Source organism: Microcebus murinus, chromosome 17, assembly GCF_040939455.1.
Source record: "Microcebus murinus isolate Inina chromosome 17, M.murinus_Inina_mat1.0, whole genome shotgun sequence".
Classification (NCBI taxonomy): Eukaryota; Metazoa; Chordata; class Mammalia; order Primates; family Cheirogaleidae; genus Microcebus; species Microcebus murinus.
Window position 1 is genome coordinate 12,964,914 of NC_134120.1, and position 15,901 is coordinate 12,980,814.

The 15,901-nt window shown below is 32.8% G+C and overlaps 1 protein-coding gene across 7 annotated transcripts in view; it reads right to left on the reverse strand.

Moving 5' to 3' along the window:
- Nucleotides 1–15,901, reverse strand: part of RELCH (RAB11 binding and LisH domain, coiled-coil and HEAT repeat containing) — a 101,140-nt gene that overhangs the window by 31,589 nt on the left and 53,650 nt on the right. For all 7 annotated transcript variants that reach the window (XM_012774486.2, XM_012774485.2, XM_012774484.2 and 4 more), the window contains 7 exons: nucleotides 14,385–14,525; nucleotides 13,783–13,947; nucleotides 10,723–10,870; nucleotides 5,712–5,868; nucleotides 4,982–5,105; nucleotides 2,901–2,949; nucleotides 873–952 (listed from right to left, as the gene is read on the reverse strand). In XM_012774486.2, coding sequence (XP_012629940.1) covers nucleotides 873–952; nucleotides 2,901–2,949; nucleotides 4,982–5,105; nucleotides 5,712–5,868; nucleotides 10,723–10,870; nucleotides 13,783–13,947; nucleotides 14,385–14,525 — 864 coding nt within the window. The remainder of the gene's footprint in view (nucleotides 1–872; nucleotides 953–2,900; nucleotides 2,950–4,981; nucleotides 5,106–5,711; nucleotides 5,869–10,722; nucleotides 10,871–13,782; nucleotides 13,948–14,384; nucleotides 14,526–15,901) is intronic.

The following is a 15,901-nucleotide window of genomic DNA, read 5'->3' on the forward strand; positions in this document are numbered from 1 at the left end:
GGTATTTTGGTGAGGCTACGGTGCTTAGTTACACTGAACACATTTTTTTCACTGTATTAATGGTATGTCATTGTTCTTACTGTCAAGTACTTACGTGTGAATAAGTGTAAGAAAATGACTGTTAATTGGTAGCATATAAATTCAGAGTTAGAAATGATAATGATGTGATGTCAAACAACCACAGATTGTCCATATGATGGCTGAGATAGTGACACCTTTGGTTCAAAGTACACAAACTTTTGTTTCATGCACAGAATTATTAAAAATATTGTATAAAATTACCTCCAGGCTACACATATAAGGTATATATGAAACAAATACATTTTGTGTTTAGACTTGGGTCCCATCCCTAAGGTATCTCGGTCGGTCGGTATGGGTGTGGGTGTGGGTGTGGGTGTGTGTGGGTGTGTGTGTGTGTGTGCTCGCGCACGTGTGCGCGAATAGTCCAAAATCTGAAACACTTTTGGTCCCAAGCATTTTAGATAAGGGCTACTCAACCTATATTATTAAAAAGTACTTTGCTAAAAGTGATGATAAACTATAGCATTTTATAGTTTAGTTTACCTAACACATGTGCTTTGTTATTTATGAAAAACTCATCACGAAACACAAAGAAACCCTGCTAAATAAGTGCAATCTAATACTTCTAAGAAAACATAAAAAAGCTCACAATCTCTAAATTTATTTGTTCAACTCTGACCTTTATTATTCAAATATGATCTCCATTATAAATTATTTATGGAATAAAATAAATAAATTTTGTTTTCCTTTATGGGTAATAATTCACTTATATTCACACACATTCAGAAGACATATAGGTATTTTTCAAAATAGAAAGCACTTTTACTAGAGAACAGGAATTTTTTCCTTACCTGAATATAACATGTAAGGACTCCTGTTGCATAAATGGGAACTGTAGCTTTAGTGAGGACCCCATTTCCTGCTGAGGAATCTAAAATCATTAAAATAATTTAAAAAATGTGAGTATATTTTAAGTGTAAAGAAAAAAAATCAGAATGATTATAACAGTTTACTAGGTTACAAATAAATATTATCATTACTTTGAAAAATATTGTGATTAACACTCATTTCTACTGGTTGGTCTAAAATACAACTTAATGCTTCTTGAAGAGCCATTAAGCATAGACATTTAAAGAAGTTTAGTAACTAACATGAGATGTTATATTCCTATTTCCATAATCAGAAATCAGGGCTTTCTTTAAGAGTCTCTGAAGTGCCCACATAGGCAGGTCTTCCTAAAATTTTATGCCTTCAATCTTCAGTGTTTCAAATGTAAAGGTACTCAGCTAAAAGCTGGCATCTAGATAAATGTTATTTAAGCTGCTTCCAGATAGGAGATACTATCTAGTTTCTAGAACTAGGCTAATTCCTGAGTCCCTCCCGTACCTTCAGTAGGGTTTTTAGACAGACAGAGCCCTAATTATTTTCACGGAGGAGGAAGGAATCAGCCTAGTAGAGATTGTGTGCCCTGTAACTATTATATGAGACTTTCTTAAATAGCATCTGTTTAAATTTAAAAAGAAAAGTTCCAGAGATGATAATTATAATTTCCAGCAATAAGAGCTATTTACTGATCATGAGGCCCTGTGTTAAGTGCTTTATGTTTGCTGTTAATGCTCTCAATAATTTTTGTTACTATATTTCTTTTGATATATGGTTACAAATTATTTTCCAAGAGTAGTACATAAAGAAATTGAGTTGAAAAGATGTATTTAACTGTTCTGAAGAAGTTATAGCAAAAAAAAGAGGAAAGTCCATTTTTACATTAATTAGTATTTGAGGCTTGTTTATTATCTTGGTAAGAATAAATTTTTCTTGGGTGGAGTACTGACATCAGTTGAGTATGACAATGGTAGTAGAGAAATAAATCTGAGGCTAGGAACATAAGCTTAAACTGAATTCATAGACATGGACTATATATACAGGAGTCAATAATCACTTCTTATTTGAATAGCTAAACATTCATGAGTATTTAATTTTTTTTCACTAATTTATTATCAGAATTAATAATAAACTAAAACAGATAATAACAATGATTTAGATATTCTAAACATCAACCCATTAAAAGGCTATTGAAAATAACCTTTGAGAAGAATTTTTCCAAAAAAAAAAAAAATCCCATCAATGCTTTCAAATTTAAAAGAATTCATTTTCTAATTACCTCTGAGGATGGCCAAAAGTGGAGTTTTCTAGACCATTCAAATCAAATCACTAAGGTAGGATTTAGATAAGAATTATCTATACATTAAAAATCAAGTTAAAAATGGGGGAGTTCTATATATTTCTTCTAACATTTTCCACAATTTATCCTAGAAACTAAAAAATAATACGGACACGAGATTTACACCTAAAAAAGTTCTTAGGCCAATAGTGGTATAACTGGATTCCTTTAGACAGATTACTAAAAACTATCAACAAAGAGCCTAGAATTGCCCATTCCACCCTGTAGTTTCTTTAAAATCTCATGTTTCATTTTAAAAACATGTATACATATATTTATTGTCCATTATATTTCTTTTAATTTTTAAAAGTTTTATATAACTAATTGTGAATCAAACACAGCTTATTTTATCTTGAATATACTACTTCAGACCTCCAAGGGTATAAGTTCCCAGTTTGAGAAGCTTAGTCTTAGGTCAATCTGGTTACAATGAAGGTTGATATTTACAATCAAATTGATAAGGATTAATCTCACTACCATTTTATGGGAAGGATATTAGATGTGATTAGATATTAGTTATAAAACCAAGAACTCCATGATATAAATTTTCCTTTTCAATTGTACTTGCTAGTTTGTTTATACAATTTACATATAATGAATATAGTATTTTTCTCGAGTAAAGAGATTCCATTGTTTTTTAAAATAATAATGAACTTACCAATGTTTTCTTCAGACAGTCTTAAAATCTCCTGGAACTGAGGTTTTACCTAAGCAACCCAAAGAAAAGATTCAAAAAGTCTCAGGTTCAAAGGACCAACTGATTAAATAAAATGTTAACTACTGCTACTATTACTATTTATTTATTTTGTTTTATAAACTATTGAGTTAAGTGGTCAGAAATGTAATAACTCTTAATTATGAGGCGTAGGATAAAATAAGAGACAAGTTACTAGAGGTAACATCTTTCAGAATAAATATTTAAAAAAAATCAATTGAGGGCTGGGTGCGGTGGCTCAAGCCTGTAATCCTAGAACTTTGGGAGGCCGAGGTGGGAGGAAGGCTTGAGCTCAGGAGTTTGACACCTGCTTGAGCAAGAGTAAGACCCCCATCTCTACCAAAAATAGAAAAAATTACCCAGGCACTGTGGTGTGTGCCTATAGTCCCAGTTACTCAGGAGGCTGAGGCAGGAGGATCCATTGAGCCCAGGAGTCTGAGGTTGCTGTGAGCTAGGCTGAAGCCAAAGCAATCTAGCCAGGGTAACAGAGTGAGACTTTGTCTCAAAAAAAAAAAAAAAATCAATTCAAGTCAACATGTATTTTCTGAATGGCCTTTGGTTTCTTTCTTAAATTAAAAGCATTTGGCTATATTTAAAAACAGTAAAAAAAGAAAGAGAAAAGGAAATCTTAGTCATTTAGGGTGTTTAGTAAATAACACACATATCATGTGATATCCGTCTTAATCTTTTATTGTAGTTCCTTAAAATTTAATTATCAAATAGAGAATTTAACTTTAATAATTTAAGTTAGAGCAAATTCTTGCTTAAATTTTTTATTATTAAAGTTATCACAGATTTCAGGCCACACAAGACTTACTGTTAAGCACAGTAAGTAGACTCCTACTTGCTTTTCTGGAAAAAAAAAAATAATAGCCATTTGTTTTGGAGATGTCAAACAATTTTTGCCAATATTGATAATGGTAAAATCAAATTATATTTGTTTAACAACTGGATGCTAATGAAAAATGTAAGATGATGTTGTCTTTGCTATAATAACATAAAGGCCTGGTTTTTGTCCTCCTATCCCTAGGTGAGGCATGCTAATTTACATATTTAACTTAAAATGAGAAGAAGAACACTATTAAAAGATTAATCTTCTGAATCATACTTATAGAACTAAAAGACACTAAAGCAACTTCTTGATTTTACACATGAAAAGACTAAGCTCAGATAATTTATCTTATTTATTAAAGGTCTCAGATATTAGTCAGCAGGTAATAGGGCCATAATCCAAGTCACCCAAATTTTGTCCAGTTTATGATACCACACTGTTCTGCTATAAATGTTTCAACTACAGATTTAATAGTAAAGAGTTACACTAAATTTAATGTGATATTTAAAATGCTTACCTTTTAAATGTCTTGATTAACATTTGATTATAGCAACTATATCTCTTTATGTTTTTATTAACTCTCTAAAGAACTGCCTTAACAATATGCTATGATGACAAATGAATTAATAAGATTAAAGAGATTGGGATCTAAGGACATTCCAATTTTAATATCCGAAAAGACAAAATAACCTGTGTAGGCAAACATGACAAATGATACTTTTGGTAGTGACTGAAGTATATAGCATTTATCTCAAGTGTCCATGCTATTCTAAGAGGTGGTATCTTTGCAGCAAGTTTTATATATAAGTTGCTGTGGTTCCACAACCGCCTGAGGTTTTTACTAAAGTATGCTGAGCAAACAGCTGCTTCCTGAACCTGTGGTAGACAGTGAGTACCATAAGCATATTCAAAGGATTGTGGTTGAGTTCCCTAGCTGATACTTCCTATATTTAAAATCTATGAGAATATCCACAGTGAGTAAATTTTATATGGCATATACTAAGTTTAGGCCAAATCATCTTCTGAAAATCAATAAAAAGAATATTATGAACTAGAATTTTTTTACTATCACAGTATTCTAGGATATTAAAATAAAGGAATGGCTCATGTTTTTATTTACTCTCTTATAGCATTAACATATTACATTTCTATGTCTCTTGCATATAAGAAAACACGGAATACAAGTTTTTACCTTAGTGTTTGTAAAAATTTTGCCAAATGTCCGGCAAAGGCGCCAGAAAAATCTGGAGAATTCATGGACACAGGCAGATGAAGTAACATTAATTTTGCCAACTATTTCTATAAGTTGTGGCAACCTGAATATGAAAGGAAAGAAAAATAGGCAGGGGATACATATAAATTACTGTTTCCTTGCCAATTTCTGAAACAATGCAAATCTAACAACCTCTTCTATTTTGTTTTTTGAAAGCAAAGCAAAGGAATTTTTTGGAACCCTTTGAAAAGGTCTTAATATACTACATTCTATTGTATAAATACTTTAAAGTCAATTTTAACAGTTTGTTATAAAATACATGGAAACTTAAAGGTAGAGGTCTGAGTATAGAGTTAATGAGACTCAAATCTATGGATCTGATGCTTCACGCAAGAGCTTGGCTAACAGGGCATCCATTTTAGTCCCCAAAATGAGAAGTCTGGATGAAGTTTAAAATCAATCACCACTATTGGACAAACGAGGCAGCAGACAGATCCTTTTGACATAATACAGTTGCACCTTCTTCATAAATAACTACATACCCAATGGTGTGAATCTCCTGTCCTAAAGAAGTTTACTATAAATGATGCCAAGTTACATTTAAAAAATTTTGTTATATTTTGTCCCTCAGTGCCAAGGCTAAATATAGTGAGCTATCTTCCATTCAACAGATTTAGGTATACAAATGAATGTGGAGGTGGTAACTTACAATTGATTGACAACCCATAGTAAACTCTCCCAGCCTGTTGTACCCTCATGTTCCAGCTGGTAATCATAAAGTTGCAGTAGCACTGCCAATTGCTCACGACTTCCAATAATAGTAGACACATCTTGAAGAGGTGACATAGGCCGAGGAAACCTAGTTACTATAAATAACAGAAGCAAAATAAATCATATGGAAAATGGCAGTTTGGAAACTTAAATTTTCTGTCAAAAGGAAAATTCCCCCCCTTATATTTAATTAACTTATTATAAATGTTAAATATAAAGCAAACATATCAATCAAGTCATTCTTTAGGAATAAAAGAAATAAATTCTTCTCACATGTGAACAAATTCAACAAATCTCAAAAGTGAAGTAGATTTTATGAGACTATATGAGTCGGATACTGTAATGAAATAGTTTGCTAATGAATAGTAAAATTTCATTTAGAGTAAATTAAAATTGACCCAAAGATAAGACTGTCAGATAAAAAATAGATTTGAATTTGGTTGAAAAACAATAGAAATATCTGTAATTCTACTGGACTGTTTATGGCAATGAAACAATAAATATGATAAAATGTTTCCTTCAGAGAGTAAGGAACTAATAAGTTAATAGCAGGAAAAAAACCAGAGATATATATATATAAAATACATTAGAGCTTCAGCTGAACAGGTTTCTTTAGTTTTAATTCTCAATATCAAATGCTTTGCTTAAAAAATTTCACAGTTGGATAAACATCAAGTTATTATAAAATATTAAAGCCAGTGATCAATAAGATAAGGCAAAGTGTACTACTGATATTAGAACCAGGGTCCCATGCTATATACTTTAAAAGTTTTTTTAAAACTTACTTTTAAAATTCTATAAATATTAGGTTATTAAGTATGGAATGTCCAATTTCCTTAAGTACTAAGTTTGACAGTTGATATCTCTGACATTTCACTTTGACACTTCTTGTTTTTTTCTTTTTATTGTGAAGGTACATACATCTTCATTCTTTCAAACGCACATTTTGGCTTGTGATTATCTTTCAAATTTCTTTTTTAGAGCAGTTTTTGTGAAAACATGGATAAGTCCAAAATTTGTGTTATTTCTGAATGTGAGTTCTGTTGTGGAACTAATGCAGTGCAGACAGCTCAAAATATCAATGAAGTGTTTGGTTTGACATTACAATTCCAACAACATTGGGCCATTTGAAACCAATTGGCAAAGTAAAGAAGCTGGATAGATGGGTTCCACATGAATTAAACGAGCATCAGAAGAGAAATTGGAAGCTTGCTTTTTTCTTTGCTGTCACAACATAAAGGCAAACCATTTCTACACTGTATTGTTGTATGTGATGAAAAATGGATTCTTTTTGACAATTGCAAGTGTTCGGCACAATGGCTGGATAAAGATGAAGTGCCAGAACACAGTCCAAAACCAAATATTCATCAAAAAAAGCAAATGATGTCTAGTTTGGTGGTCCAGCACTGGTAATAACCACTACAGCTTCATGAAACCTGGTCAATCCATTACAGAGGATATCTACTGCAACCACTTGGATGAAATGATGAGGATGCTTGCAATTAAGCAGCCAAGATTGGTCAATAGAGACAGACCAATTCTCTTTCAAGGCAACATATCACAAAAAACAATGCTATTCAAACTATAGAAGCTGGACTTGGCAACTCTGTGTCATCCACTGTATTCACCAGACCTTAGGAACTGACTACCACTTCTTCCCAGCTTGGGATCACTTCTTGCAAGGAAAAATACTCAACTCTCAACCAGCTGTGGAACATGCTTTTGTGATTTCATAGCTACTCCTTCTCCAGGCTTCTTCACTGTTGGCATAAGCAAGTTACTGTTATGATGGCAAAACTGTGTTGATAGTTCAGGCACATACTTTGATTAATTGTACTTCTTCTTGTTCAGATATAATAAACTGAACTTTTGATTCAAAATAGGACATTTCATATTTAATGACCTAATAAACCATGCATATACATATATATACAGATTTGGATGGCGAGGGATATTTGTACTTCATATATCTGTATCATGTCAAAGCATATCTGACATAATTTCAAATAGGATTCTACTATATTGATCACAATCTGCTCTACTATGATAGAATGAATGTTATTCCTTCAAAAATATTGATAAATTATTGGAAAATAACAGAATAATTAAAAGCTAGGTCCAACAGAAGCAAAATGATGTTGGGAAATAAGCAATTAGATGGATTACTCAGTGATTATGGATAAGCAATCAGAATGGCTCAGGAGGCTCAAAATATTTTATTTAACTGTGATTTTTAAAAAAATTGAGTGTCTAACTTATAACAACACAGAAAAGTTCCCCAAATGCCATTTTAATAGGCTGGTAAAACATCAGCATTTTATTGTCAACAAAATAACCATAATTATCCAGCAAAATAACAGCTGTTATAAATCTTTAATGTATTTCCCCTTCCACCAGAATGTAAGCTCTATAGCAGAAATTTTTGTGTATTTTATTCATGAGTGTATCCCAAGTGTCTAAATCAGTGTCTGATATAAATATTAGTTAATATTGTAGAATAAATTGGTATGGTTACCATCTTTATGAGGAAACAGATAAATGTTCATTCATAATAAATTATATCCCAAATTATATGTATCTGTAGACAGACATATAGACATAGATATATGGTTATACCCTATATGAGGATATAGTAAATCCTCATTTATAATAAATATACTATAACCTAAATGAGGGTATAGTAACATAATATTTATAGCTACTGTTAAAAATCAGGGAGTCAAGTTGAGTCAATAAGAACTGAAAATAAAAGATAATCACAAGAATTCACATAAATATTAGAAGGAATATATTTAGGATGGTAAAGAAAGTTTTTTTTGCTTTTTTTTGATACAGAGTCTAGCTCTGTTGCCCAGGCTAGGGTGCATTAGCATAATACAGCTCACTGCAACTTTCAACTCCTGGCTCAGCCTCCTGAGTAAGTAGGGCTACAGGCATGTGCCACCATCCCTGGCTAAGTTTTTTAAATTTTTTGTAGAGATGAGGTTTCCCTACGTTGCTGGTCTGGAACTCCTGGCCTCAAGCGATCCTTCCCACAAGGATCACTTTTGGCCTCCCAAAGTGCTGGGATTACAGATGTGAGCCACTATGCCCGACAAACAAAGTGTTTACTTTCCCACCAAACTGCTCTGCCTAATCTTCAGCATATGTTTGACAACAGATGACATTCAAGAATTATTTGTCAAATAATAAGTATTATGGATAGAACTACCCCCACCGCCAATTTTTATGTTCAAGTCCTGACCCCTAGTATCTCAGAAGGTGATCTTATTTGGAAAAAGGGTTGCTGAAGATGTAGTTAGATAAGATCATGCTGGAGTAGTCCCTTAGCCAATTATGACTGATGTCCTTATAAAAAGGGGAAATTTGGACACAGAAACAAGCACACAGAGAAAGTACCATGTGAAGACAAAGGCAAAGATTGGGGTGATGCATCCATAAGCAAAGAAACACCAAAGTTTGCCAGCAAACTGCCAGAAGCTAGAGGAGAGGCATGGAACAGCCTTTTCAGAAGGAACCTACCCTGCCAACACCTTGATCTCAGGCTTTTGGCCTCTAGAACTGTTAAATAATTAATTTCTGTTGTTTAAGCCACTAAGTTTGTGGTACTTTGTTAAGGCAGTCGTAGTAAACTAATACAGCAAATAGAAAGTGAGGGAATTAGGAAGATAGGAAAACTTCTAGGCCAGCGGTCCCCAACTTTTTCAGGGACCGTTTCCATGGAAGACAATTTTTTCAGACTGGGGGCAGGGAAGGGGGGATGTTTTGGGGATGATTCAAGCACATTACATTTACTGTGCACTTTATTTCTATTATTATTACATTATAGTATATAATGAAATACAGCTCACCATAGGTTGGGGAACCCTGTTGTAGGCAGATGAAGTGCCTTAATGAGTATAGGAGTAGAATCTGAAGTAGCCAGCTGTGAGTGCTTTATGAAGTCTTATTTTAAAAGTCTGAATTTTCATTCTCCTCAATAATACCATTTTAAAATATTAAATTAACTCCACACCACGCAGTCTCAATTTTCCACATAAAACAGACAAGAAAATAGTATATACCATTTTTTTTTCTCTCTATTTTTTTTTTCTTTTTAACAATAAATCTTGGTGAGAAAGTATATACCATTTTTATCACATGGGTCACATATCCTTGGACACAATGCAACATATTCCAAAGATTGTAGGTAGCCCAGAGATTACTTTGTAAGAATAATGTGATTCTAAAGCTTTAAGTGTCTATTGATGTTCTCAATATTATAATTCTTTGTCCATCAGAAGCCAGTAAGAGACATAGTAATTTCACAAATCTAAAAAGGCTGGAAAGGCATCTCATACATAGCCATAGCTTGTTTACTGCCATGTATTCTGGGGGTTAGGTGCAGTGGGGTTATCAATTGTATTCCAAGTACCAAAGGTCACTTACTAGCTACCTGGACAGTGAGATAAGAAAATACTGGCATCTGCTGTCAATTTCATGTATTTCTGAAAGTAAGACATCTTCCTTCTTTGGAAAAAAAAGAAAACTCTGCACCATCTGCTTATAATATTCCTTTCTAGCAAGGACATAGTAGGAAATAGTAATTACATTTACCTTCTTCTATTGAAAATAAGGTGAAACAGTTGAGGAAGAAGAAAATATAAAGGAAACAGAAATGACAAGCTTCACAAATTGGCACTAGTAAATATTAAATGAATCTTTTTGTTGACTCAGATCTATTCGTGGAAGGGAACACTCACAATAAGCTATAAAAAGACTACAGATGAAGCCATATAGTTTATCTTAGATATCATATAATTCATGAACATGAGATTTCACACATATAACACATTTTAGTAATTATGCTGTCATATAAAGTGATGTTTAGAATTTTAACCAAAAACAATTCTTTAGGAAGCTAAGCTGATAATATTCTACATTTTTCTTCCAGAATTTAAGTCCAGTACCTTCTATCTGTGGCACTTCACCATGAAGCTTGGCTTTGCTGGAGAAAGGCGCATTCTGCAGCACTAATGCAAAGAGAGATGGGATCAATGATTGTAAGGCAGAAAGATACATGTGGAGCTTGTGTTCATCCAGCCCATGTTCTCCTTCCTGAAACATAAAGAGGTGGAAGCTAATTTTAGTCTTTTGAAATTACATCTCTAATTGGATTTATATATGACTTTCTTCCTTTCTGTGGCAAATCAAACATTTAAGGACCTGTATGTTGGACTCAAAACATAACACTTAATGGAAATGTGAAAATGTAAAGAAGCATTAAGGCACTATAGAAGTGGTAGAATCTTTTAGGTGGAAAACTTTAGGGTAAACATCAGTCATTTCCATTTGTGGAACACATCTTTTACAGACTCTTTTTCTTTAGAGAAGGTATAGCTTTTACAGAGAGGTCTTCATTTTGACATTTTTAAAGCCATGATAAAGAACTTAAAGTGAGCCACAGGAATCATTTTCTTTCTTTTTCTTTTTAAAAACTGATACATAATAATTGTACATATTTATGGAATACATGCAATATTTTGATACATGTATACAATGTGTAATGACCAGACCAGGGTAATTGGGATATCTGTCACCTCGTTTATCATCCTCTGAGTTAGAAACATTCCAAATAGTCTCTTCCAGCTATTTTTTGAAATATACAATAAATTATTGTTAACTACAGTCACCCTATTGTGGTATCAAACACTGGAACTTATTCCTTCTATCTAACTATATGTTTGTACTTATTAACCAACCTCTCTTCATCCTTCCCTTTCCTCTACCCTCTCCAACCTCTGGTAACCACCACCCTACTCTTTATCTCCTTGAGATCAATCTTTTTTAGCCCCCAAGTATGAGTACCACACATGTGATAATTGTCTTTCTGTGCCTGGCTTATTTCACTTAACATAATTTCCTCTGGGCTCATCCACGTTGCTGCCAATGACAGGATTTCACTCTTCTATAGTTGAATAATATTCCATTAAGTACATGCACCACATTTTCTTTATCCATTCCTATGTTGATGGACACTTAGGTTGATTCCATAACTTTGCTATTGAAAACAGTGCTGCAATAAACATGTGAGTGCATGTTTGACATACTGATTTCCTTCCTTTTGGATATACCCAGCAGTGGGATTGCTGGATCATATGGTATTTCTATTTTTAGTTATTTGAGGAACCTCCATACTGTTTTCCATAATGGCTATACTAATTTACGTTCACACCAACAAAGGTTCCCCTTTCTCAGTATCTGCTATTTTTTATCTTTTTGATAAGAGCCATTCTATCTGGGGAGCGATGATACCTTATTGTTTTAATTTTCATTTCCCTGATGATTAGTGAAGTCCCGCATTTCTTCATATACCTTTTGGTCATCTGTATGTCTTCTTTTGAGAAATGTTTAAAATCTTAATTCAGATCATTTGCCCATTTTAAACTGGATTTGTGTTTCTTTTTTGCTGTTGTGTGTCTTACATATTCTGGTTATTAATCCCTTGACAGATGGATAGTTTGCAAATATTTTCTGCCAATCTGTAGGACATCTCTTCACTCTGTTTATTATTTCCTTTGTTGTGTAGAAGGATTTCAGCTCCCTATAATCCCATTTGACTATTTTTGTTTTTGTTGCCTGTACTTATCCAAAAATATTTGCCCAGCCCAATGTTCTGAAGCATTTCCCCAATATTTTCTTTTAAAGTTTCATAGTTTCAGGCCTTATATTTAAGTCTTTAATTGATTTTGAGTTGATTTTTATATATGGTGAGAGATAGGGATCTAGTTTCATTCTTCTGCATATAAATATCCAATTTACTCAGCACTATTTATTCAGGAGATTGGTCTTTCCTTAATTTTTGTCTTGGTGCCTTTGACAAAAATAAGTTGGCTATAAATAAATACATGGATTGATTTCTTGGTTCTTTCTCTTTCATTGGTCTATATGTCTGTTTTTATGCCAGTATCAAGATGTTTTGGTTACTATTGCATTGAAGTATATTTTGAAGGTAGTGTGAATACCTCCAACTTTGTTCTTTTTGCTCAGGATTGCTTTGGCTATTCTGGGACTTTTGTGGTTCCATACAAATTTTAGGATTTTTCTATTTCTATGAAAAATGTCATTGGTATTTTGATAGGGATTGCACTGAATATGTAGATCACTCTGGGTAGTATGGACATTAACAATATTAATTCTTCCAATCCATGAACATGGATATCTTTTCATTTTTGTGTGTCTTCTTCAATTTCTTTCAACAGTGTTTTTACAGTTTTCACTGTAGAGATCTTTCACCTCTTTGGTTAAATTATTCCTAGATAATTTATTTTATTTGGTTATTATAAATAGGATTGCTTTCTTGATTTCTTCTTCAGATTGTTCACTCTTGGCATATAGAAATATTCAACTGCTAACCTAGCAGCAGCTCTTGCTCTTGCTTCTTTGCTTCTCTTACTTCCTAATCTCTTTTATAGATCTGGCATAAAATAGGCATTAAAGAAAAGATAGTTTCTCTTTTAGCCTCTAAGAGAAACTTTTTGTACAAAAATCAGATCAAAAAGTTTCTATCATTTCTTCAATTGTTTCACTTGGGAAGAATAAAAATGTTCATTTTAAAAAGGGAGAAAATGAACTACTGCAGTGCAATAAACAGTTAAAGAAATTTTGACATTATGTAAATAAGAAAGCTTTAGAGACTCATATTATAGCTATCTTTGTATTCTGGAACTGGAGCTGAAATTTTACATAAAATATTTAAGCCCTCAGAAGGGTTAAGGAAGATCTAGTTTCTGAATAATGTAGGAGTTATTTCAGCTAACAAACGGAGCTCATGCCCTTTCTCCTTCAGCTTCAGCAAAGCTTCCTTGAATCTCTCTCTTAGTTCTAGTCCAACAAAATCTTTAACTGGCAACATATTAGAATGTTCAGCTGAGTGGTACTTTATATCTCTGCTGCCCAATATTCCTTTAAGTTGGCTTAAAAAGACCTTTAAAATTTCTATAAACCATATAAACAAAGGAAGGACTTACCCTGAGAAGTTTTTCAATCTTGTTCAGCAGTGTAGGTATAAGATGAGACTGTAAATTTCCAAGTTCTGTAGTCCAGGCAGCATAAGCTGGTAAAAATACTTGGTGTGTAGCACTAACTACTCTTTCTGAGGGATCACCCAAGGCTGACAGCAATAATTCAAAACCCTGTCAATGAGAAAGAGGCAAATATAGATTTTTAAAAGAATAAACTTTTAATAAAACTTAATATGTAATAAATATACTTTTCAATCAATTTAGAAAATATTTTAGGTGAGAGAGAAAGCCATCCATAATCCTAGTCTTCCTATTTTCTTTAAAGCAAATGCCTTGTATCTATTGATGAGCAAAGCAAAGCAAAGAGGGTGGTAAACATGACACACTTGTTGCTGATTTCCTGCCACAGAGCTGTGGCAGATATTATAAACAAATCATAGCATTCTTTCATCTGAGTTCCAAAACTGAAATCAGGCAGCCATCCCCAAGTGACTAAAGTTGACACACCTGCCATCCTTATTATACATTGTGAAGTATCAGAGATTTGGAATACTATATTACTCGGAATTTTATAATGGGGTAAAAGAGGTTCATTCTGAAAAAAATACCTGTTGGTACTTGTCTGGATCATCAATGTATCCCATAATGATACCAAGGCTTTTTATCACAGCTTCTCTTACCAAATCTGCCTTATCTTCCATTAACATTTGTTGCAACATTGAAAGAACCAAGGAGCTACGGATTTCTTTCTGAAAATAAACATGTTTTTACAATTTATTTATACTAAAGCACAAAAGTATAGGAAATAGTAACACCATATTAAATGGACACTAATATTTTGTTATATCTGCTTTAAATTTTTACTTTTCAAACATATAAAACATTACAGATACAGCCAAAATATCAGTCTCTCCCAAATCCATTCCTCTCTGAATTATGTATTAATCATCTCTCAGCATGTTTTTATAACATTATTAAATATGTAAACATCTCTCAAATCATTACAGTGCACACTAGCAGGCACTTCTGGCAAACCAACGAAGTCCACATTTGAGAGCACTGAGAATTATAACAACAGGGGGGATTACAAACATCATTCTGGCAATTAAAACATTTGCCTGGGGTACAGTGTAGAAACTATAAAATCCTGATATTTCTATTTTTTTGAAGTGATGAAAAAAATACAAAAAAGGATAATAAAATATGAATGAACTTTAAATGTACTTTAAAAATTGCATTGCTATTTTATTATGCTAATATTTAATATAAAGTCCACCACTCTTGTGCCTTGATTTCACACAGAAGTTTTTCCAGTTATGATAATGTTTTAATTATTAGCTGAGGCTAGAATAAAGAGTTATCAATATTTAAATTCATGTCCATTCTATTCCACTTTGTACTATTATTGTAATTTGATCAATTTATAAAACTTTTTAAACCTAAACATGTTTAAGTTCCTTTTACATATAATGGTTAAACTAAAATAAAAATAAAGGTAGAGGATGAGAATATTTTCATCAATTTCCAGCATGGTTTGATATGTAAGGCGTGACAGACATTTTCTAAATCCTGGTTTTCATTTTGACTTTTTAGAAATAAAAATACATTTAATTTGAGCAAATTTTAAACACATTTAGGCTGATGAATATAACTTTTGGTACAGTCATGTTTACTTACCTTTTATGCTAAAAATTGCCCTAAAAGTGCCATAAAATATCTTAAAAGGGCTTCTTCGTTGATACCAGCTCAAAGTAATACTATAGAGGTATGTTAAACTTCAGGTGGGCATTTATTAATACTTCATTCACATTGATCTAGGCTGAGGTCAACTGTGGCAATTAAGTTTTAGTATGCCACCCCCTTGGGATAGGTCAGGAGGCATTACTCTTTTAAGTTATGACCATACTGAGAAACTGCTGACATATACAGAGATTTTGCGGCTAATAGTAACAGTGGGGTGGAAGGCAAGTACAGATCTATTGCGGAAACATGTCTATTATTAATACTACTTAGTATTCTAGTAGAGTAGAATAGCTTACTTATCCTTTGAGAGCAAGTGATGCTCATCTGTTTTGATGCTTAGACTCACTCATATCAATATATATATATTGATTTATCACAACAA